This window comes from Barbus barbus (genome assembly GCF_936440315.1).
Source record: "Barbus barbus genome assembly, chromosome: 45".
Lineage (NCBI taxonomy): Eukaryota > Metazoa > Chordata > Actinopteri > Cypriniformes > Cyprinidae > Barbus > Barbus barbus.
In genome coordinates this window covers 22,185,104-22,209,588 of record NC_136723.1, presented here as the reverse complement: position 1 = coordinate 22,209,588, position 24,485 = coordinate 22,185,104, and the positions used below count along the sequence as shown (strand labels likewise).

At 36.2% G+C, this 24,485-nt stretch overlaps 1 protein-coding gene across 1 annotated transcript; it reads right to left on the bottom strand.

Annotated features, from left to right (window-relative positions):
• Positions 1–152: 152 nt before the first annotated feature.
• LOC306864491 (phosphatidylinositol transfer protein beta isoform-like) lies at positions 153–22,667 on the bottom strand. The gene is made up of 11 exons (XM_079408530.1): positions 22,613–22,667; positions 19,609–19,639; positions 16,582–16,727; positions 15,188–15,279; positions 14,690–14,697; positions 11,854–11,928; positions 11,671–11,754; positions 9,200–9,277; positions 9,002–9,112; positions 8,122–8,244; positions 153–2,650 (listed from the first exon to the last, which is right to left on the bottom strand). Exons 1-11 carry the CDS (start codon positions 22,630–22,632, stop codon positions 2,600–2,602), a joined length of 819 nt encoding a protein of 272 aa, XP_079264656.1. The 5' UTR covers positions 22,633–22,667; the 3' UTR covers positions 153–2,599.
• Positions 22,668–24,485: the final 1,818 nt, after the last annotated feature.

Below are 24,485 nucleotides of genomic sequence, written 5' to 3'. Positions count from 1 at the left end.
TTATTGAATTAGGATATTTAATCCTAAAATGACCTTTCAATGATTTTCCAGACCTAAATACTTAAGGTATTTATTTAAAATACTTTAATACATTAAAGCAAGCAAAACCACAATGAAAATAAAACTCAAAATACAAGACCAAGGATGACTGGTGTCGAAATTTATTAGACATACTGTTAATTGTTAAATTTATAACCAATTCAAAAGCTGCAGAAAAAAAACAGACTAAAATCACACCATTGTACATTCACTGATATTTCCCCTGATTTTCAAACAAACAATCAGAAAAACAGCACTGTGTAATACCCCAAGGAAAAAAACCCCAGTAGATTCTCCAAGTGCGCAGTTATGCTTCAATTGCAATATGATTCATTCATTATATCTGAAACCCTTGCCCATCCCAGTCCCCGCTAGCCTAAAAGCCATGTAAGTGTACAAAAGTAAACCACATGATCCGTGAGACAGTATGTCAGAACAGACATCAGTGCACTGATTGCTCAATTATGATCTAGAGAACATACAAAAAAGCAAAAATCAAAACCTGACTTCCTCCCATCCGGATCTGAGAAGAGGAACACAGGTGCGTGACAACGTCGTCCTGATTGCCATAAAGGTGCCGCTGAGGCCGAACCTGACGGGTTGCATGATTGTGTGAACATTCGTGGACCTTGAAATGAGAGGGACGTTAAGAAAACAAAACATGCAAACCAAGAAGAACCGTGTTGTACAGGCTTGAAAACTACCACAAATGTGCAATTCTAACTATCGACAATCACAATGCGACAGGATCGCACGTTTCAACGCAGACATCAGGCACTGGTTTGCGTGCGACTGCGCAAACTCCGGCCGTCAGCTGTCCATGAAAGCCCAACTATTAAAACTAATGCACTGGCCACAATATATGATAAAAATCCGATCGGTCTCCTCTCGACCGGGACTGAGAACCGTACACATTAAAAACCTGTTACTAATAAACGAGAAGACAAAACAGCCCTGCACTGCGGGTCAAGTGCAAACAGCAGAGACTCTTTTTGCTAGGCTGGATGATCTGAGCTGGTGCAGGACGGCCAGAGACGAGGAGGACTGCGACTCTGACCTGGTACGATATAGAAACTAATGCATTTATAAAGTTCTCCTCTTTGTCCCAAGCGTCTGTTGAGGCATCTACGCACACATTCAGGTGCAGAGCTCAGGGTTCCCACACATTCCGATCTATCATTTTGCAGAGATTGCAATATTCCCTATATTAAAATATCAATTTATGCCTTATGATTTCATTAAAGAAAGGTTTTGGGGACAGCATGTGGATTGTAGAAAATTTCAGGTTGTCCGTTTTTGTTAAAAAGCAAAAATAATGCAGGGCTGGTCAATAAAGATTCAAGTGCACACTAAAACCATGAGACTTGTGCACTAGAATCTCTTGCTGCCTGTGCAGTGACACCAAATTTAAATCTGTTGTCATGACAACGCCAGTAAGATTTGCATAATATGCGCAAAGATTCCAGAAAGGAGTCACCCGTTTGCATGTCAGTAACCAGAGATTCATCCACCTGGAAAAGTAGCTACACCACAGAAATGGCAATTTAGATTTACAACTTTAGAGATCAAATACAAGAATCATCACACTTCAGCTTTTAAACGTCAACGTGGTTTGTGCACATTGCAACTTTTGACAGTGAAACAACGATTTTTGATTATTTTTTTATTTTTATTACAATTTACTGAGGGAAATTATTTTATGTATGCACGCTTGTAATGACTTTTCCGGGCCTGGAAATCACAATGTTTCCCTGATATCTCCAGGATTTTCCAAGACTGTGGGAACCCTGAGAGCGTTACAGGTAGATTAGCGATATAAAAGCACTGTATCTGTCCTACAGCAACTCTAAAAATAAGGAAAAGCAGCAGCAGCGATTTGCTCTGGTAATTAGTCTGGATTTTGGTGAGGAGAACCTGAAGAGCCCTGAGGGGTTACGTCACGCGAAGTGTCTTAAGAACATGAAGACCCACTCAAAAACATGCCTGAGCTCATGCAAAAGCCACTTGCGGAAAAGGTTTTGCGAGGTGGACATGCGTTTTTGCACAAATGTGCATGCCGTGCAGTAGCATCACAAATTTTACTTAGAAAGGCAGGACTACGCTGATACAAAATGACAATCTACTAATTAAAACGTGATTAGGATTTTAAAGGAAGCAAAAAAAGTGCTTCATCTAGGGGAAAGACTAAACACAGACAAGAAAATAAAAATCTGAACCATTACAAACAGATAAAACCAAACAAAAACACAAAGAATTGGTCCGATGCCTGCCAAAATTAAGTAGTTTTGTTTCTGAAATAGAATAACAACCATACAGCAATACTCTTGATGTTTCTAACAAAGTAGCAAAAGTCACAGGATCAACCTGCGCAAATCTAAAAGCAGGTCGAGCGTGATGCGTGTCCACCCTGTCAGCAGGTGTGCGAGTACAGTACTACTGATCACTGTGTCATTCTGCAGTCTGCTGGTGGAGGACGGCGGTGCCGCCACTGGCCGGTTTGGTTGGATGCGGTGATGTTTTTTGTCAAGTGTCGTCGTGGTTGGATTCTTGAAGTTTAGCCTCATTGTTCGTGAGCAGCACTGGTGCCTCGAACCTGACCAGTTTTACGAAGCTATGAGAATGGGAGAGGAAAACAGTGACCGTTAAGAACATGGAAAAAAAAACATAATTCAAGTAGCTTTTTCAGTGCACGTTTGAAGCCAGCTGAATCATTCCATATGTTTGTCCTAACCAGGTACGAAATGATGCAGTGACCTATCGTGTCGTGTGACGATCTCTACAATGCTAATTCAAGTTTCGGTGCATTTAGTTGGTTACTTGGTTTCAACTGATTGCATATAACAACATATATTCTTAAGAAAATGCATGGGTTTTTGTCTACAGTGGTGTTAATGTCAACTAAAATGAAAACTACTCGAAATCAGTTGTGCTAATTGAAACAACCAAAATAAAATAAAATGCAAATACTAGATTAAAGACTTAATCATAAACGGGAAATGTTGGTAACATATATACATATACATAGCATTTATTATTTTGTTAAATGTTAAAAAATACAAGTTAGTTTACAGGTTAGTTCACAGTGCATTAACTAAAGCTAACAGATACAATTTGACAAAAAAAGATTGTGTGTTTAAATTAACATTAAAATTAAAAAAGCTATGCAAGTAACGTTAACAATTGAAACATTGTAAAGCGTTACTAAAATATCGCCTTGGCAATTATAAAACAATTACTAAATTATTAATACTTAAAACAAAGTATTAATAAAACTAATACTGAAATACATATTTATTAAATAAATATTTAAATAAAAATGCCAAAAGCAAAAACAAAATCACTAAAACTTTAAAATTAAAATGAAGAAAAAAATCAAATAAAATCTAAAAAATAGAATAGATTCAAATTAATAAATAATATAACAGTTCATAAATAATACTAAAATAACACTGGGTTACTAAGGGTATTACATTTTTGGCACATTTCTAGGTGGTTTCTTACACACTTAAGTCAAAAGAACAATAGTATGTCAATTTATTACATCTGTTTTTCACCTACAAGATGAAAATTATAAGTCTGATCAACTACAAACAAGATGCAAGATGATTTGAGGAATCAGAAACAATGAGGGGCGATTAACATTAAAGTTTAATAAGGGGTTTGTTTGAATCAATAACACCAAGTATGACTAACACTAATAGCGCCTTAGTAAACGCCACTAATTAGGCTGGAAATTGTCGCATCACTGCAGCATTAAGTTTTCATCGTGCCTGGTTTGGACACCGAAACGGCAGGCGGTTTTTTCACACTCACACGTGTACAAACGCAGACTCACTCAAATCAAAGAGAGCAGAAACACTCACATGCGCAGAGTACAAACATACTCTGGAAAAATCAACAAATACAAAAAGCGGTGATTAGAAACCAAGAACACAGCACAGAAAAGCAGCAATGGGGCGATGAAGAGAAATGAGAAATGGAGGAAAAAAAACAAAACAAGATTGGGCAGAGACGCTTGGAAAGAGCGGTCGAGGAGAGTCATCTCTTCCAGATCGTTTTACGGCAGAGCCAAACGCAGAGGGAGGGAGAATAACACAAATATGAAGCGGCTGTACTCTCAACAGACGCCGATTTTCTCTCTCGAAAAGAAAGTCTATAAAATCAACTTCATAACTGCCTTACAGATGCTGCAAGATCAACACATGAATTGAGCAGAAGAAAACCACATGACCAATACCAAAATAAAGGAATATTTCACCCAGAAATTAAAGTTTTGTCATCCTTTGTCATTCCAAACCTGCACGAGTTTCTTTCTTCTGTGGAAGCCCAAAGAAAGGTTCAGCAGAACGTTCAGATGCTTGTTTGAAAGTATATAATGGCTGTCAAACTCTCAAAAACTCTATAATAGTAGTCCACACAACCCTTGCACTATATTACAAGTCATAAAGTCAAATGATACCTTTTATGTGATGAAAAAACTTATTGTCTGAAACACGTCCTACATGCAAAAATAAAAGAATTTTTTTTTTTTTTTTTATGGGAATCAAACTACCTTTAAAAAAGTTAAGATTTAAGATTTTTTTAAAAACCAAAAATCATAAAAAAAAAAAATTGCATTTTGAAATTTTCCCAAGAATTAAACAAAGTTTCAAACCTGCAATGCAATCCAGTGATTAATCAAATGAAATAAATTGATTTCGTTCACACAAAGCTATCTTATGGTTTCAGAAGGCTTAAAATACAGCACATAAGTCACAAACTACTTTTATGATGCTTTTTCACAGCTTGATAGCCTGTGGCCACTATGTGCTCTATTTGTATGGAAAACAAGTTTGGAGATTCTTCTTCAAAAACATCTCCATGGAAGAAAGTCAGTCATACGGGTTTGGAACGACATGATGGCATTTTATTTTTGTATGCACTAACCCTTCAGGACGAGAACACTGGAAAAGAAAAAGATGGCCATTGCAGCTGCTCCTGTAAACATCGCAACCTGCCTCCATTTAGAGAGAAGATCAACAACTCGACAGAAGAACACTGCTTTTGGAAGCTACAGGCATTGGCGACCACACTTGCTTTAAACATCAAGAACGCCTTAAAAAACCCTCTTTTACCTTTCAACTGGAGTCTAAAACCATTAGAACTTGCAGATGAGGCTTTTTCAAGGAGCTGCAAACACCTGCTTTCAATTTGCGTCGTTGAGGCACTATTTTCCTCTGGCCTGAGCGAATGCTATTTGGCGGTTCAGCCAAGAGTTTGTCTGAAATGACTAACACTTTAACTCAGGTTACATTCGTCCACCCGTCAGCTGAGAGGAGAACACCAGACGAAAAGTTAGTTGTGGTTAGCTGAAATGGAGGCAGTGAAGTGATGGGTTAGTGGGTGGCGGCGGATGAAAAGAACGTGAGAAAGAATGCGCGACGGAGCGGCCACCTTTCCTGCTGCACCACTTACGGAGTCTCTCCACCTGCCTCGTGTTACTAAAAAGGATTCGGCTACTCTTCGGCTGCTGTCGTGCCTCGTACGGACCCCTTTTGACGCATCTAGACACAAAACATGCCGTTAGGTGCAATCTTACCACTTGCTGACGTCCAGCTGGAAGGAAAATGTTATGAAACATCAAATAGCCAATAACACAACATGAAAAGCATGTTTCAAGGAATCATGCCAAGTCATTTTTTTTATAGGATTCAACCTACCTAGGCAAGGCAAGTTTATTTATATAGCACATTTCATACACAATACTAATACAAGGTTGTTGACATAAAAAGGAATTCAAATAATCATAAAATGACCACAACAGATGCATAAGAAATAAAAGTATTCAAAAATTATTTTTTAAAATGTTTTTTTATTTATTAAATTATTTTTCATTTATGTCAGTTGTCTGTAATCAGTTTAATTATAATTTATTTTATTAAATTTCTTAAAATATTATATTTATTAAACAAAAAATATAATTTCGGTACCACCTTGATGTGGACATTTACTGAAAATTCTTAACATTTAAATTATTTTTTTATATATTTTATATTATTTTAAAATAGTTTAAATATAAAAAAAGTGAATTAGATTATTTATTCCCATTACAAGCTACTGATTAAAAATAAGCTCTCTTTATTTTAGGGAGAAATGTGATGCATTTATAACTGCTTTTGCGAGAGTCACCCATTTAACGGTTGACTGTCAGCAAAGAGGCAATGAATGGGTTAACGTTGACATAATCCTCACTGGAAACATATTCCCCATCATTTCCATAAAAGAGGTTATGAAAAAATATATACCCTGGAAGGTTTCTGTAAAGCACGGCAAAGCCAAAGTAAACTTCATTCGTCAAATATTAGTCCAAATAAATACTTTCTGCTTGGCAACTGGATAGTAGCGGTGTAAAAAAACTGTTTAATATAAAGTTTACTACATATACTGCTTGTTTTATTAATGCCAGCCTTTACAACTGATGGCAATTACAGATGAACTGGTTAGGAGAAAGATATAACTCGTAACGTGACTGATGGGTTGACGGTTAAGGAATCACTTTATTGGTCTTGGCCAACCGTCGCTTCAGAATAAAACTAATAAGCGACTATGCCTTCGGGATTTGGATGAGAATGTACTGATCGATATTTCCCAGGCAGTGAGGAGTTTGTGGTTTTCCTTGGCTGCATGCTGAAAGCGATCACAGAGCGTGTCAGAGTTTGGAGAGACTGCGTGCCGTTGGATCGTCATATTTACTGGGTAGAGGAAAGAATCTGGGCCAAATACTATACACTTGAGCTGGGGCGAGTTCAACAAAAACACACAACTGAAAATAGAGAATGAGTGCGCTGCCAACGGTGACCAGCGGGGAAAAAACCCAATATAGCTCAAATCTGTAACCCCTTCAATAACGTCCAGAAGCCGGATTACATTCAGCAACTACTATTTTACATCTACAGTCAAATAATGACCCCTGGTGCTAATATCACAGGTACTAACGTTTTATTCCGCTTATAAACGCCCATATTACGCTTTAAAATCTGTCCAGATGTGCACTGAAGGCTGTTGATGTACAGACTGTAAATGTATATTACGAATACAGTGTTTCTCAATAGTGTTTTTATATTTTTAATGACAAGAGACTAAATAAAACTAAAGCTTTCTACATGATTTCTTTACCAAAACTTTGCATACAAAAGTTGCACACAACAGCAATTGCATTCAACTAGTGTTCTCAATTTCAAATGGAAATGAACCAACTATTTTTGCCTCAATGATTTGGACAACTCACTTGTTATCTTTATATAGAATAGACTTAATCCAGAGTTAATCCAGTTATCTGAACTAAAACCATAAAAAACAAACATTGTTAACTGAAATTAAAGGTTTTTTTCCCCATATTTTATTTCAGCTAGTTACCAAAGCAACAACTCATTTTCCTTCAGTTTACCTTTAAGTCATTTTTTAATTTATTTAAAAAAAATTAATTAAAAAAAAAAATTAAATAATTTAAAAGTGAATAAAAACCTACATTAAAATAATACAAATGACTAACAAAATGACTACAATTATAACAAAAATTAAAGTGAAACAGAAATCATACAAATAAAATTAAAATTAAAAATATTTCCAAAACCTATAATAGTATATCAATGATACTAAAACAACACTGTCGGGAACTAAATTAAACTAAAATGAGTGTGAATCATTTGGACAACTCACTTGCTGAATCAGTTGGAATGACAATCACACAGTGAGCCTAATTCAACTATTTGTGGTAAGTCATTATTTTCAAAATGAGACATAGTTTTATTTAAAAGCCATTTTAAACTAGTTTGAGGGGTTTGTGACATTTAAATCAGCCTAATTATTTTTTTTTAAATGATAGCAATTCCATATTCTGATACTAAAGGCACAGAAATGAACCCTTTGACCTTTAAAAACCATTCATAAATGGACCAAAAAAAAAAGAACAGTGGAAAGAGCAGCGTTTCATGATCTGGACTGCTGGGAATAAGGAGGTCTGCCAAGGATGGGTGGGAACAAATGCAATTGAGGAAAATATTCATGCTTCAGACCATAATTCTGTGCAAATGTCATTCTCACCTCCTCCAGCTCTCGCTGCGTCTCCTCCTCCATCCGGCGGATGTCCTCCATAGTGAGCTCCACCCATCTGTCAATCCAACAGAAGAGCTGACGGTGGAAGTTGGTGAAGATTCTCTTCTCTTGCTGCAAGAGCAGATAAAATACAGTCTGTTACTGCAAAGCATTGGGAGATGGGAAAAAACATCTCAAACCTCATTGACATTTGAGAGGCATTACTTGAGGTTTGATGTCAATGAAGAGACACATAGGAAATGTTTTATATCACTAGCATCAAATCTGGCACAACGCGCCTCGAAATTGTACATGCAATGTAGTGTAGTGTAGGGCTGCAACTAACGATTATTTTGATAATCGACTAGTTGGCCGATTATTTTTTCCGATTTATCATATATTTTTTGGCATTTACAGATTAGGATATGACTGTAAACTGAAAGTGTTTGCGCTGAGGACTGACAGGGCAAGCTATTACTCTAATGCATTAAGTTAGCTTAAAGCTTAAAATAAATAATTCTCATGTTTTGGGCAGCTTGGATCACATACTATTCCCACAAAATCTCATTCTGTTTCCACCACTATTTTTAGATGCATTTTGTTCATAGAAATGCATTACTCGGTGCTGTAATTTGACGAGACCGGCTGAAGTTGGACATGCATGTGGGTAGACCAGACTAATCGATAACGAGAATCGTTGTCGATGATTTTCATTATCGATAATAATAAATTTTATCGATTAGTTGTTGCAGCCCTAGTGTAGTGTAGCATCACATGGGCATGAAAAGGGGCACTTTGGACTGCTAAATATCTCTTTTTGTGTTCTGTATGCATTTCATGAGGGAGAATAAAATATAAAGTTCTTGCTTGAATGGGTCTCGTTTGTTACCTTGTGGATGAAGTTTTCTATTTTGGTTTGAAGGCCCCACCACTTGAACTTGACGGTGACTAGTTTGTACGCACACATACGAGGGGCATCCGGCTTAGCCAAGAGCTCTTTCTGTTCGGGGAGAAATCACACATGAACCAAACAAAAATAAAAAATCTGAAATATCAATAAATTAACAAATTTAATACAGCCACTCACCTTCCAGTCCGGTCCTAAAGGTCCCCGGCCTGTTTTCTCTGATTGAAAGATTGCTGGGTCTTCATCCTGTTTATAATCCTGCGAGAACAACAACTGGGTCACTTACATTTTCTTTATGGTTAATTTTTCACCACATTGCCCAGGTTAAGTCAGCTTAGATGCAATTTCAGAGATGGATATTTTATTTTGATAAAAACTATAAAATCAAAACATTTAAATGTATTATCAAGTACATTCAGAAAGTAAAAATGGCCACTTTTGATTTCATGTTATCACTGCTGTCAAATACTTTCAAAGTACCTAAAGCCTGCTGAAACAGTTGCTAGATGATGCCATGGACTAATTAACATATTAAAGGAAATCATACCATATTTAAATAAAAACAGCATAAGGGAGCATAAAAGACTTCATTCAAAAATATTTAAAAAAATTACAAACTTTGTGTGTGTGTGTGTGTGTGTGAGAGAGAGAGTGAGTGACTGAGTGAGTGAGAGAGAGAGAGAGAGAGAGAAGAGAAATACATGAATAAGTGAATGAATGAATGAATTAATAAATAAATAAATATTAGTGCTAAATGATTCCTGAAGAGTCTCGCTAGATTTATGGTGAGATTAAAAAGTTCAAAAGTCTAGGGTCAGTAAATTTGCTTTTAATGTAAATTTCATATAATATAAATCATAATCACTCAGAGAGTTGCTTGATTTGTCAGTAGGTGCTTTTTGAAAATAATAAGTTGCTAAAGGTGTCTGAAAAGATAACAATACACGTTATCTTAAAAAGACACCTTCCCACCACCTTCAGTTTGGGAATTCCCATCATTTCCGTCTTTTCACACTAGTGCGCACACTCGCACGCTACCTTTTAATCTCTCAAACCTCGGCGCTGAGTACCGTGAACATATGGGAATAAGGATTAACCTGAACCAGGACTGATCCACTTAACTAATTAAAGATATGAAGCATAAAAGCGCTGGGGCCTGGGAGGAGCAGTCACTTCAGCGCCCCTCTACAGTGAACCGGTCAGCAGGAGATGAAGAGGAGCAGATAACCAACACACTCCTGTTAGTCAACACACCACGACGCTGGACTCCAATCAAACGGACGCAGCTGTATTCATGCACTCGGCACAGAGCCAGAATGAGGTCACATGGAAACGCATTTGGATTTATTCAAAGCAGCTGATGTTTGATGCAGTGTGAGCATTTACTAGTACACGGCACCGGCAGCTAGCTTGTTTGATCTTGAGGCTTGAGTATTTAGCAGCGATGTCTACAGCTTCAAACTGACCATATTTCCAGTAAACTCTGCCACTTACATCAGTTTCAGGTCTCCCCGCAGTAGATAAAGATAAGAAGCTGCCTTCTTGGTAAACTATTGAACCTCGAGTAATGTAGGTTAGAAGTGCAATGGTCCACACGCTCTAATGTCATGTCACCCAAATCCAGTCTTATGTAACACGCCGGCTACAGGCTGTGTCACAAGTCACACAATAGCCAGCCTAAATAGTACGCGAGATAAGGATTAGCACGTCCCAAATCACAGCACACTGGAAACAGTTGGCTAAAAGCACTGTTTCTGGTGGATCTTTAATGTGCATGTTTTTAGGCTAACATTGACTGTGCTACAGGAGGAGGAATTTGTGACAGTCTATGGATTGATTAGGTTCATTCAAACTAATCACAAATACTGTGAAATGTTATTACAATTTAAAATAACTGTTTTCTATTTTAATGTATTATAAAATGTAATTTATTCCTGTGACGCAAAGCAGAATTTTCAGCATCATTCAGCTCCAGTCTTCAGTGTCCATTCTAATATGCTGATTTGCTGCTCAAGATATATTTCTGATTAGTATCAATGTTGAAAACAGTTGTGCTGCATCATATTTTGTGGAAACTGTGATACATTTTCTTTTTCAGGATCCTCTGATGAATAGAAAGTTCAAAGGAACAGAATTTTTTTAAATAGAAACTTTTGTAACATTTTAAATGTCTTTACTGACACTTCAATTTAATGCATTCTGAAAAAATCTTGCAGACCTCAAACTTTTGGTGCAGGGAATATTACGTAAAACACAATATTAAACTAAGTGGATAAATCAGATTTGGCCAGTTTGAGATAATCTGCAGCAGACGATAAGCATTTACGCATGAAAGATTAACAGAAGCACAATGGTTGAACTAAATCCAAGCCTCAAATAGCTCCAATGGTCTCATTTAATGGGTGATTTTATCCAAAAGGACTCACAAATGAGGAACATCACACCAAAACCTCTAATGCAAAAACATCTTAATGCATTTGCAGCAGAGGGCGGGGTTATGCAAATTAGTCAATGTGTTGGACATCAATAGTCTATTTTTGAGGGCCAGCTGACCACAGGATGACCAGCAGGGATGGACTATAAGCTTTATATTCAAAGAATGTGTGCAAATGAGATCAGAACATTGCTAGACTGATGTATAGTGAACTCACTGCAGGTTCAACCTGAGACCGATCGGCTATATCGATATGCACGACTTCCACCATCTTCCATGTGGTGGGATCCAGATCATGTACCTGTAAATGGGCACAAACAAACACAAAAAAGATATCAGCTTGAGCATGAGATTACAGATGCATTCAAAACATCAAAACACAAAGAAACGTCTCACTCACATTCTCTAAAGAGCCTGTGTCAGGTTTATGCCATGTTTCAATTTTAATCATGAAGTCATCTTTCATGTATTCGTTCTGAGGAGAAGATGCAGTGATGTTTACATTCATGAAATGCGGTTATATCACAAACAGCAGCATGAGTTCACTTTAAACTGTGGTTTAACAGCACATGCAATGCAAATGTGTTTCTAAAGAGTAATTTGAGGTCCAACAAATTTAGAGCGGTCCAAACCGCATGTTTTTAAACTGGCTTTAATACTGGAGGGAACACATTCCTAGAAAACAAGTATGAAATAGGCTGTACTCCAAATTCTAGGTAGACTGGTGTTATGATTGGTGTGATGAACAAAAATAAACACACATACAGTGGTCCCAAAACATATGCGGACACTCGAAGGAATAGTTCAGCCAAAAATGAAAACTTGCTAAAAATGTCCTCTTGATGAGTTTGTTTGTTCATGGGAACAGATTTGGAGAAATTTGGCATTACATCACTTGCTGCCCAATGGATCCTCTGCAGTGAATGGGTGCCGTCAGAATGAGAGTCCAAACAGATGACAAAAAAACACAATAATCCACACCACTCCAGCCCATCAATTAACATCTTGGGAACCAAAAACATGTTTCTGTAAAAACACTCATCCATTATTACATTTTAATTACGCGTTTCATGATTAGCGTTTTAATTTGAAACATCACTGAAAAATTAGTCCATTAAAGTCCATCTCCTGTTGTCCTCCCATATCAAAATTAGGGGTGGGTGCTATACTGGTAATAACATGACTACGGGTATTATGTTGTGCCATGATATGGATTTTGCTATACCGTTACATATTCATGGATTTCATTGGATGGACAGACGAAGATTTTTTTTTGTTACTGCGTCATCAGAGAGAGAGATGCCCCGCTTGATCGGACATAAACCAGAACCGGATAGCTTTTGCTCCAAACACATGATTGACTTTTCGGAACTGCACACAAACTGGTGTGGTAATATTACAAGTCTGTAAACGGCCCTTAACACAGGACAGAGATGCAGAACACGGACACAAAGAGAGAAAGCACTGTAGCAGGTAGCGCAAGATCACTTTCCACATTGCTCGAAATATAGGAAGAAAAATATAAATAATGAATTGGGGGCAGGGGGTTAATATGAATGAGTATCTGGAGGGAACTCTCTTCAGAAAACTTTCTTTTTCTCTTATCTCCGTGTTCATAAGTACAGTGCAGAGCAGCTTTATTTACATCGGTAACCAAAGGAACGCTAAACTGAGGCCATAAGCGCCATCTGCTGTCAGAGAGTGAATTTGCATGTTCTTTCAGTCCATTTGCTGTTTCTTTTGCACAGGTGTCTTATGTAACAATTTCACACATCTAAAGTCAGATCATTCTATTTTTGTCTTAGATCGTTAAATCATGTTTTTTTCCCCCAGTTATATATGGTTAAAATACATATTTTGCCTGTAATTTATCTAAGGTCTACTAAAATGTGATTCCAATTTTTTTTTTTTAATATGGCGATATAATATCGATATCGTCTGGACAGTGGGAAATATCGTGATATGAATTTTAGCTCATATCGCCCACCCCTAATCAAAATCTACATACATTTGTTTAGAGCTTTTCTGGACTGTATTCAAGTCAAGTTGAGCTTTATTGTCATTCCGCTACATGTGGGGACATACAGTGGAACGAAATGTCATGCCTTGCAGGACCACGGTGCTACATAAATACAGACATACAACAATGAAGTAAAAAACACTATAAACCTATACACAACTAACCTACTGACAGATTTTAACTATAAGTATACTATAAATATTTACCCTATACAAACTAAAAAATAAGACATAAAAAATACAAACTATACGAATGCTTCACAAATACTGTACATGTGCAAAGAGAAACATTTTGAGTCAAGCAGCTGGTTGGGGAACAGAGCAGGATGATTTGTAGCGCATGAGCATGTAAACATACATATATTGCTGAGTCTTTTGTGGGATTGCATACACGCGGCAGTGTGTGTAAAGTGTCTAGTGCACATAGAGGAGAGTGTGTTACTACAGGTGGTTTGTACAGGCCCACTCACCTGTGTGTAGCACACTTCCAATTGCAGTGTGCAATTCACTTATAAACTTATAAACGGTGCTTGATCTGTGCATATTTCTCTCCTGATTCAGACGAGAAAGCAATATTAGTTTGAAATTAAAAATGTCTTGATGATGGATTTGTTTCTAACAAACATGCAGCTTTTGGCTTCAGAAGACATTAATTGATGGACTGGAGTGGTGTGGATTGTGATGTTTTTATTAGCTGTTTGGACTCTCATTCTGACGGCACCCATTCACTGCAAAGTATCCATTGGTGAGCAAGTGATGCAATGCTACATTTCTCCAAATCTGTTCCAGTGAAGAAACAAACTCATCTGCATCTTGAATGGCCTGAGGGTGAGTACATCTTCAGCAAATTTTCTTTTTTGGCTGAACTATTCCTTTAAGCCACACATAGAAGTATGAGTGTCATCTCATACGATGACAAAATAATTATTTATCAAACAGAAAGACGGCACGTGTGCTTTTTACAAACAAAAGTTATGACAAAAACAAGTTACAATGACATGCAGATACAGACACTTAATCTGATGCAACGACATTCACACACTTACAAGCATGTCTGAATTGTTTATAAGGTCAGTGTGTCAACTCGCACGCTTAGAATCAATTAAATGTCTGACTCGATCAAAAACAACTTTTCCAAACTGCAGGCACTTCGTAGTAAATGATCATGCACTAAAGTTTAGTGAACGGTCATGATGACAGCTAGTGTTTGTACTTACAGTCACAACTGAGGAGAATGGAGCAGCATGCAAAAATAAAAGAAGAAAAATAATCAGGTGACAAATAAACCATTCATATTTCCACTGTCAAAACAGACCAAAACAAATGAGGCCCGAAACAGTAGAAGAATGCAAACTGTTACAGCTACGAAATATGTCAGAGGTCAATTCATAATGCAAGTCAAGTACGCACTGCCTTAGTGTATCAGCCACTATGAGTCTCAGTCATTTAACCAACTTAATGTTTGCTAAAACAACAGGGTTTAGCTAGGCATGCTTTGGCTGAGTATTCATGTCTGCGTTTGCATTCTTGCCGAGTATGTTTCAGGCCTAATTCTTTACCACACGGCACATGTGAGAACTTTGTGAAACAATCAAAAAACATTGTATATGCATGACGTCTGTGCCAATATGTAATTCATTACATATTGTCGTATGCAATAAAAACATGATAGTGATGGATTGTGTGGTATAACGGATGAAAAGGTTTCCACTCACTCGTGCGGCAGTATGGATAAGCATTCCAGGCCTTTTCGTGGAAAACTAACGCCCCCTCTGGTGCGATCATCTTCACAAAGCCTGGCACTTTACTGGATGAGCGTAAAACACAATGAAGCAAAGCCTGAGTAATTATTAACAGCTTCGCGTTAAGTTGAATGGTTTGTCATTTGACAATGTGCTGCAAAACACTTGAGATGTGTCACATCTGACTGGTGTTTTCAAAAAACCCGGTACTTCGGTACCAAGTCAGTACTAAAAAAAATTGAAATGTCACGGTACCAGGTCTTTTCAAGTACCGGTGGTACCGAGTGCCCGGTCAACCCAGTTCTTGGCCAGTACAGCCCTATGATTTCTGCGATGCAGAAAACGCGGACGGAATCTCGGAATCCAGTTAAAAAAAACGGAATTTACAGTTTAACACGGAAGGTCACGGAATTTGTCAAAGTTTAATCAAAAGTAGGTCATTACACTTAAATCAAATCGCCTTATGGACTAGTATCTGTAAATATTAAGCCGCAAAAGTCGATTCAAATATGAATCCTGCATATTCTGTGTCTCTGTGTGACTGAATGAATGAATGGCAGAGACGCACGGCTTTGTTTACTACAAAGACTGAAGCGCGTGACACTCGTGGTGATTTCAGCATCTGCCTTCTCAATGAGGACATGCGTAAATACATAAACAACATCTCCAGAACTGCTCTGAGAGTCGCTTCACGAGCATTTTACCGTTTCATTTGAGTAAAACCATTGTCAATTTAAAGGTATTCACGGCAACCCGTCAAAATAAAAGTTTGTTTTTACTTAAATGACATTGTGCCAGAAATATATTACTATTATTTAGTAGAATGTACGTGATACTACTACTACTGTTGAATGAAATTAATAAAACTTTATTTTTAAGAAATAATCTCACAATATTTCTTCCATGTTTTAATTTTAACAGTAAATCCCCTTTATTTACCAAAACATTTCTTTAAATTGAATTCATTAAAAGAAAAATTAAAATTGGGTGAAACTTCTTTATTGTTTTTCATACTTTTATTACTTGCAGAAAAACTTGAAACACAATTTTAAATAAGTATAAAGAATGGCACTGATTTTTGTACATTTTCTTATTGTTTGACTATTAATAAATAGTGTTTTTTTTAATTAGCATGTTTTTGTGTTTTTCTTTGGTACCGAAATTGGAACCGATACAACCGTGGATTTTCACTGGTATCGGTACCGAATACTGAAATTTTGGTACCGTGACACTACATCTGACAATATTAATGTTAGAATCAAGAATTAAAAAACATTTCTGCAATTACAGAAAATTACTAACTTCACAAAACTATTACATTTTGGTGAACTCATCTTGGCATACAGAATAAAACAACTCATTTTTACCTCTTTAAGTGGTAGATTTTGTGTGTGTATTGTCCCTTCTCGCCTTCCTTCTCATAGGGTTCATTCTTGAGCACTTCAATGCCCTCTCCTCCACCCGTCTCGTTTTTACTGGCCTCAGCCACCGAGAAAAGCTGCCCGACTTGATACTGCAATTGCAGAGAGAAAACGGTGAGTTTTGATAGATCAGATGGTAAGAGATGATACAACTACACTTAAAACTCAATACAAAATCAAAGGTGACTATTAACCTCTCCATGAAATAAAAAAAAACTGTAGTTTAGTCCAGGTCTATTATAGTTCTTTAATATTTTGAATGTTATATATATTTCAACTTTAACATTTTAGTAATTTTGTTCCATGTTTTTGTCATTTTTAGTAGCTTCTTTTTTCTATACTTTTTAAGTCATTAATATACATTAATCTTAGTACAAGTCAAACTAAATCAAAATGAGAAATGTTGCCTTGACAACTAGTTGAAATTATTTTTTATATTTGTATTATATTTAATTATATGAATATTTATATAAATGTTTATTTTATTTCAAGTAATGATTTTTTTTATTATTATTATTTTTCCAGGTTAACGATAATAACCGAAACAATACCTGAAATAAAATATACATTAAAATAAAAAACAACAACAAAAATAAATTAAGCTAGCTGTCAAGGCAACATTTTTATTTAGCTTAATTTGATGTACTAATAAAACAACTAAAAGTGAATAAAATAGAAACTATATAGAAAAAAAATACAGATGAACAAAATACTAAAATGACAAAAAACAAACACAAAAAAGTCTCTCACTTTAAAATTAAAATGAGAAATATAAAAAACTAATTCAGAATATGAATTAAAAACTATAATAGTATCTCTCTGACACGAAAATACGATTGGTTTTGTCCGTGTCTTTGAGGTCATCTTTATGCTAGCGCACTCCTAAAAAGTCCTCTTGGAAAACAGATTTTAATCTTAAAAGAAGTTTTTTTTGTTTGTTTTTTTTTCTTATCACTTAAAATTAGTACTAGTGGATCTCACATGCATGAATACACAAACCCTACAGACTTCATATAGGAAACGCACTCAGATCAGCATCTGTGGAATTAAACAGCTCTCCTATAATTAAAATACGTCCCTTCCAGCAGTTCCAGATATGAAGACAAAGCGTTGCATTGTGTGACTGATTGATGCCTTAGAGGGACATTATAGTAAAACCACTTTTACAAAAGCAAACAGGGAACTGGTGTAAGCTAGGCTTTAGAACAGGGTTATTACAGATAAGTAAAACCATAAAATATGTTAGCTTTACTTGATGTACTAAAATGAAAGCTGAAATAAAAGCAATACTTATTCATTTATTTACATTTAGTCATTTAGCAGACGCTTTTATCCAAAGCAACTTACAAACGAGAACAATGGAAGCTATCAAAATCAACAAAAGAGCAATGATATGCAAGTGCTATAACAAGTCTCACTTAGCTTAACGCAGTACAAGTAACAAGGTTTTTTTGTTTTGTTTTTTAAATATATATTAAAAAAAAAACATAAAATAGAAAAAGAATAGAACAAACTAATATTAGAGGCCTTTTTGCTTTTATTAATTGTATAATAAAAAAACAAAGCTAGAATACAAAAACATTAGAAAAGATAGTGTTAGTATATTTTTATTATTTACATATATAAAAAAATACTAAAAATGACATAAATTTAGTGAAAGTACATAAATTTAAAACCAATAAAAAAATAGTATCTTTATGATACTAAAATAACACTGCTAGATATTAAAAAAATAAAAAATTACATAACTAAAATAGAATGTTGACAAATTAAAATAGCAAAAAAAAAAAAACTAATTTCAAAATATATATTTACACTCATTCTAGTGTCTTCCACCATCTTGGATTTATTTTCCCACTTAGCTTGTTGCAATGTAAAAGTGATGCGTGCAACTATGATGCTATAACATGCATGCACTGCAGGCAGCTCACTAAGTTTTGGAACAGAGCCCTAGAGTGTGTTTTTCTGAAAGAGGATCCTTGCATCACATATGAAGGCATCTGCAACTCAGATCACTTAAAAAAAGTCTGTTTGACAGCTGTCAGGCTGCAGAAGGACTTCTGACTCTATGCTGAATGCTACGAAACAACGGCATGCTAAATGCAAAGGATCAAACAATGTCAATCAAGCAAGCATCAAGTTTGCTTCTCTCAGAACAGAACGAGACTCAAATGTTCCCCGAGGGCGAGTGTGTTCTACATGCATGACATGCTTTATCTTGTCCTTGTTGCTGTGATCAAATACTTGATGTGCCAGACGTGTTCAAAACACTGGGGTTTTATGCAATTGTTGTGATGTTGAACTCTAGAAAATGTTTAAGATGGAACTGTCTGGCTCTACTGATGCCGCTAATGGAACTAATAACCCATCAGCATTATTAAACCACATGAAATGAGGGTCTCTGCTAGGGTTGTGACGGTGAGGAAATTTCCCCACCGGTTAATCGACGTGCAACAACACCGGTAGTACTGTGGGGGTGGTTGGGGGTTCTCCTCATTTTCACGCTTTCCTTCGCTTTTAAACAGCTTGTAAAAGAGGGGTGCACATTTTACTTTCACTTTCAAATTAGCGGCAATTCTGCGTAAAGCACTTGTACGTTTGAGTTTTCCTTCTTTTCCCCACTTTCCTTCGCTTCTAAACAGCTTAAATGTGACGTGCGCAATTCAAGCATCAACAAAACACAACTTCAAACTCAACTTAGCCTATATATAAATCATAGAACTTTTATTAACAAAACTAATAAAAATACACCATTCTATAGGCTATGCCTAATATAAAATAACAAATAACTTACAGAGTTTAAATAGGTAGGCCTATACAAAACTGAAAATCAGCAAACACTGTGGAACCAATTAAATAAGAAAAGAATGTTTAAAAAAAAACTTCCAAATTCACCTTAGATAAATGGCAAACAGCTAAACGTGGGGGGGGGGGGGGGGGGTGGAAAAAATAAATAAATAAATAATTACTCACCTCTTCCACAGAGCATGGCAAGACCACACGACTGAAAGAAAAGAAAAAACGAACAATTATTAAAAAAAAATTAAATAATAAATACAGAAAACTGCAGTTAAAAATAACACATTCCACCACTGATATATTAATAAGAAACTTGTTTATTTTCGTGGCTGTTTTTTTTTTTCAGTGCAAAGCCAAAAAACAATATATTACTGAAACAAATTTCTCGTTTGCTCTCACTAAATGTTATTAATATTAATGTATTAGTTTAATACATTTATTTATAAAATATACATAGAACAAATAGATGTATTAATATTATAAAATATACATATATAAATAAACACAGAGTTAAACATAACCATTTATGACATATTGTATTATATTATATTATATAAAACCCCAGAAAATGCTGATGATTTCAAATGGTGTAAAATATCAGATGAATAATCAGCCTGGGTGATTTAGATATCTGTCTATCACTTGAAGTGAACAAACAATTTCAATAGTTGATACTGATCCCAATATTCAAAGACAATGCACACACAATAAAATTTAATTACAGTAAATGACATTTTGGGGGATTTTGAAAGCAGAATTGTAGACAAGACAGTAAAGTAGGGGAAATGAGATCAGCACATGATCCAGTTCAAAAGCAACCCTGGTTTCCTGTGAGTCACCAGCTCTTCTACGAGCATGTGCACAAGACACTGCTGCCAAACAGGCACAAATAATCATCCTGGACCATGTATTGTTCTATTACTACAAGTAATGATAATTCCTACTGTAAAGGTAAGCTTTTATACATTTATAAACAACATTCACTGCTCATCTTGAGAGCTCTTTGGAAGCTTGATTTGACACATGCACATTAAATAACGTGTAAAAGTCACATGAGACAAAACCTAGTGGAGACGACAAATCAATCTCTGCTCTTTGCTCAATAACATCCTTCGACCGTCCATCTAATAAAGGTCAATACCTGCTATATGAGCCAATCCTGAAAGTAATGAAATTATCAATTTACACACAGGGCAGGCAAAACACTACAGATTTCATCCATATAAACCAGGGCTGTCCAAACTCGGTCCTGGAGGGCTGGTGTCCTGCAGAGTTTAGCTCCAACTTTCCTAAACACACCTGTATGGAAGTGTCTAGAATGCCTATAGGAGCATGATTAGCTGCTTCAGGTGTGTTTAACTAGGGTTGGAGCTAAACTCTGCAGGACACCGGCCTGAGTCCGAGTTTGGACAGCCGTGATATAAACCATTGGTCTCAAACTCAATTCCTGGAGGGCCACAGCTCTGCACAGTTTAGCTCCAACCCTAATCAAACACACCTGATCCAGCTAATCAAGCTCTTCAGGATCACTTGAAACTTCCAAGCTGGTGTGATTTGGAGCTGGTTGGAGCTAAATTGCAGATCTTCGGCCCTCCAGGAATTGAGTTTACATTTACATTTTACATTTATTCATTTCGCTGACGCTTTTATCCAAAGCGACTTACAATTGCTATATATGTCAGAGGTCGCACGCCTCTGGAGCAACTAGGGGTTAAGTGTCTTGCTCAGGGACACATTGGTGTCTCACAGTGGATTCGAACCCGGGTCTCTCACACCAAAGGCATGTGTCTTATCCACTGCGCCATCACCACCCCAGTTTAAGACCAATGATGTAAACAGTCATCTTAAAGGAAAACCAACATCATTTTCTATATTACTCAACATTTCATCAATACGGAAACTCCCCTGTAAACCTCAAGAGGCTAAAATGCTCTCCTATCCACAGAATGACTCAGAAATCCAGACGTCTTGTGACAGTGAGTTTTTCTAGTACATTTGACCATTTAAACCTAGCAGAGACACGCTGGAAACTTTGGCAGCGAGTTTTCCGTAATAAAAACCCATGCAAAAGTGTGGCATTGCTGCTCAGCGTGACTAGGATCGCTCACATTTGCATTCTCTTGCAAACCTAAAGGATGGAGTCCAAACCTTCAGAGAAGGTTAAAAGGTGCTGGATTTCATAAAGTGGCACATTGAGACAATCTTGAGCCTATCTCTCAGATTAAAGGCTATACAGCTAATGTTTTCAGGCATGTCATGAGCAACAGATGAGAACCTAATTAAAATGTGATAACTAGATCCCTAGAGAACAGAAAGATAAAACCTGGAAGGAAACAAGAACAGGTTGGAAATGAATGAATGACTGCAGGCCCATATAAACGGGAGTCACCTGTAAGTCCAATTTGGATGCATCAAAGAATGCCTAAAACAGAAAATGCCTCAAAATAACCAACTCACAAAACGGTCAACAACGTGTTGTCAACACAGAGGGTAATTTATCATCACCATTAAACACTTTTCAGTTACAAAGACCAACCTGCTAACTGTTACCATTAACAGTTTTGTTTAAAAACATGAACTTTAGATTTATTTAAATGATAAACTAAATTAGTTTGATATAGTACGTCGGCAATATTTCTAAGGTAACGTTAATTGTTGAGATATAATCTGAAAAGTTTTACTCAAAAGTTGCTGAATTGTTAAGCGGTTTTGCGGTCATTAATAATGCCTCACTTACATAAACCGGCAAAAGAATAAAAATCACTAAACAGCGAGTTTTTACAACAAAGTGACACCTTTGTGATAAAATAAATCCTGAGACACTTTCCGAGAGCATAAGATGGTATAAATCAATGACTATTTCGTTATATCCAGTCTGAGGGAACTATCAGATTTGGTGGCGTTTAATCTTGACGGCTAATAACTAACAGCTAATAGCATTGCGTGCTAACGCATCTCTCGTTGAAAATGAATGGCGAGTGGTTTCGCTTGGCCTAGCATGCTAACGCTACATGCTAACGCGGCTAAAGCTGGGCCTCATTCGCGAGCCGGTGTCTCGTCCACCTCCCGGGACCCTCCAAAAGTGGTCAAGAACTAGCATAAACACATTTACTATTTGTAATTCGTAAACAAATAAAATGGTTGGCTGGAAAGGTAGAAAAACAAGACTTGCACTTACTATTCTTTGATGAGCACCATCTTCTTTGCACCGGTAACGGCTGCGCGCAGGCCTGCCGACGTCACAAACCACGTGATTCCGCCCCACACAACAGAAACCATTGAGCTGTTGAAAGTCTATGTGGGATTTATTTCATGTAATTGATCTATTCCTTACAAAAAGTAACGTACTAGCCTGTACCATGAGTATGGTATCAAGTAGCACAACTTCTGATTTGCCAGGAAAGTCAAAAACTACGAAATAAAACGTGAAGAGGACCATTCTCTTAAGCCTCTATCAGACAACTTCACAGATGCATTTTGGGATGCTTTTAATCACTTTTGTTTCCAAGCATGCTGTTGATCCTTTACCCCCTCATTATCTGCTATATATCATGGATTTATTTACATTTACGAGTTTGACACACACTTCTATTCAAAGTTTCAAGCATCAAAACAAAATTTTGTACATTAGATTGTGTTGTTAATTTTTTCTGAGCCAAAATAATGCAGATACATTTTTTTTTACCAGAAGACACACACTAAAATGTCATTCAGTTTTACATTTTACATACCAAAAACTCTTTTCAGGCATATTTACAGTAGAACAAGAATCATCAAAATAATATTTTTGGGAAGGTTACTTTGGAAATGTAATAGGTTACAGATTACAAGTTACCCTGCTTAAAATGTAATAAGTAATGTAACTTTTCAATTACTTTATTAATGTAACGGATTACTTTTGATTACTTTTCTAAAGTCCTAATGTTTTCTACTGTTAATCACTTTTAAACATGTAAAGCAGACAGGGTTAACTTTACAGTACTCTACACTGATTACTGTCCGACTTTCGAGCAGAGGATGAGGGTGAGCAGAGCTCATTAGCATGTAAAGAGATGTGCACCGAAACGAGTCACTGTGAACAGAGCTGTTTCTGACGGTAAAAAAGGGTGTTGTTTTACACGACCACTGGGACCATTTCAAGAAGACCCTAAAGAATCATACCACCTTGTGGAAAATGGGCATCCGATGTCCGAAGCCCAGCCATCACAAAATCAGACTTACTTTGAGATCATGCTGAGGTTAAATACAGATTTAAAATCACAACAAGATATAGTTTAATAGCTATGATACTGTTTTTGAAATCAAATCTTTGCATAGCTATGACAGGAAACACTGTAATCTAATACTGACTTAAAAAAACTGTTAATCTTAAAAAAATAAAGCATATACATAAACCCATATAGGAAATATGAGTTATCGGATAAGCATGTTACAGTATAAACTTCTGAAACATTGGTGTTTCATATTTTAGAGCAGTCACTGCAGTTTATGAAATAAATCAATTAAATCTGTATACGTGGGAGTGTGTGTGAAAAAAAAAAAAAATCAGATTTAACCCCCTTTGTAATCTTTAACATTTTCATAAGTAACTGTAATTTAATTACACATTTTTTCTAAGTAACTGTAATTACAATTACTTTTATTTTGTAATTAAATTACGTAATTCTGTTACATGTAACTAGTTACTCCCCCTATTGCACTGATGACAACAGAACATTATTTCACTCATATTTTGAACCGTATTCATATTTAAGATATTTGAAATGTTAAAGTAGGCACTTCAATTTATAAAATCACTTTTGTATGTTTATTTTGATGTGGACACCAAAATGGGACATCTCGCCTTTGACCCATTTTCAGTTCATACTTTCCCTGGGAATTGAACCCATGACCTTGGTTTTACTAAAACAAAAGCTCTATTGTTTGAGCTATGGGAACACTATATTTGGTGTTTGATTTATAAGTTCAAGATGTAAGTACAAGGAACATGCTATTATAATATATTTAAAAACCATTTGTTTGTGTGGATTTGTTATGCTTCTTTTTTCTAG

Bases quoted from the DNA above. Each gene is read 5' to 3' on its own strand.
- LOC306864491 (XM_079408530.1), bottom strand. From the start codon at position 22,632: ATGGTGCTCATCAAAGAATA. The intron at 11,755-11,853 runs GTGAGTGAGACG...GCCCATTTACAG, and splicing joins ACACAGGCTCTTTAGAGAAT to GTACATGATCTGGATCCCAC. The intron at 9,278-11,670 runs GTGAGTTCACTA...TTGTTCTCGCAG, and splicing joins GGTCTCAGGTTGAACCTGCA to GATTATAAACAGGATGAAGA.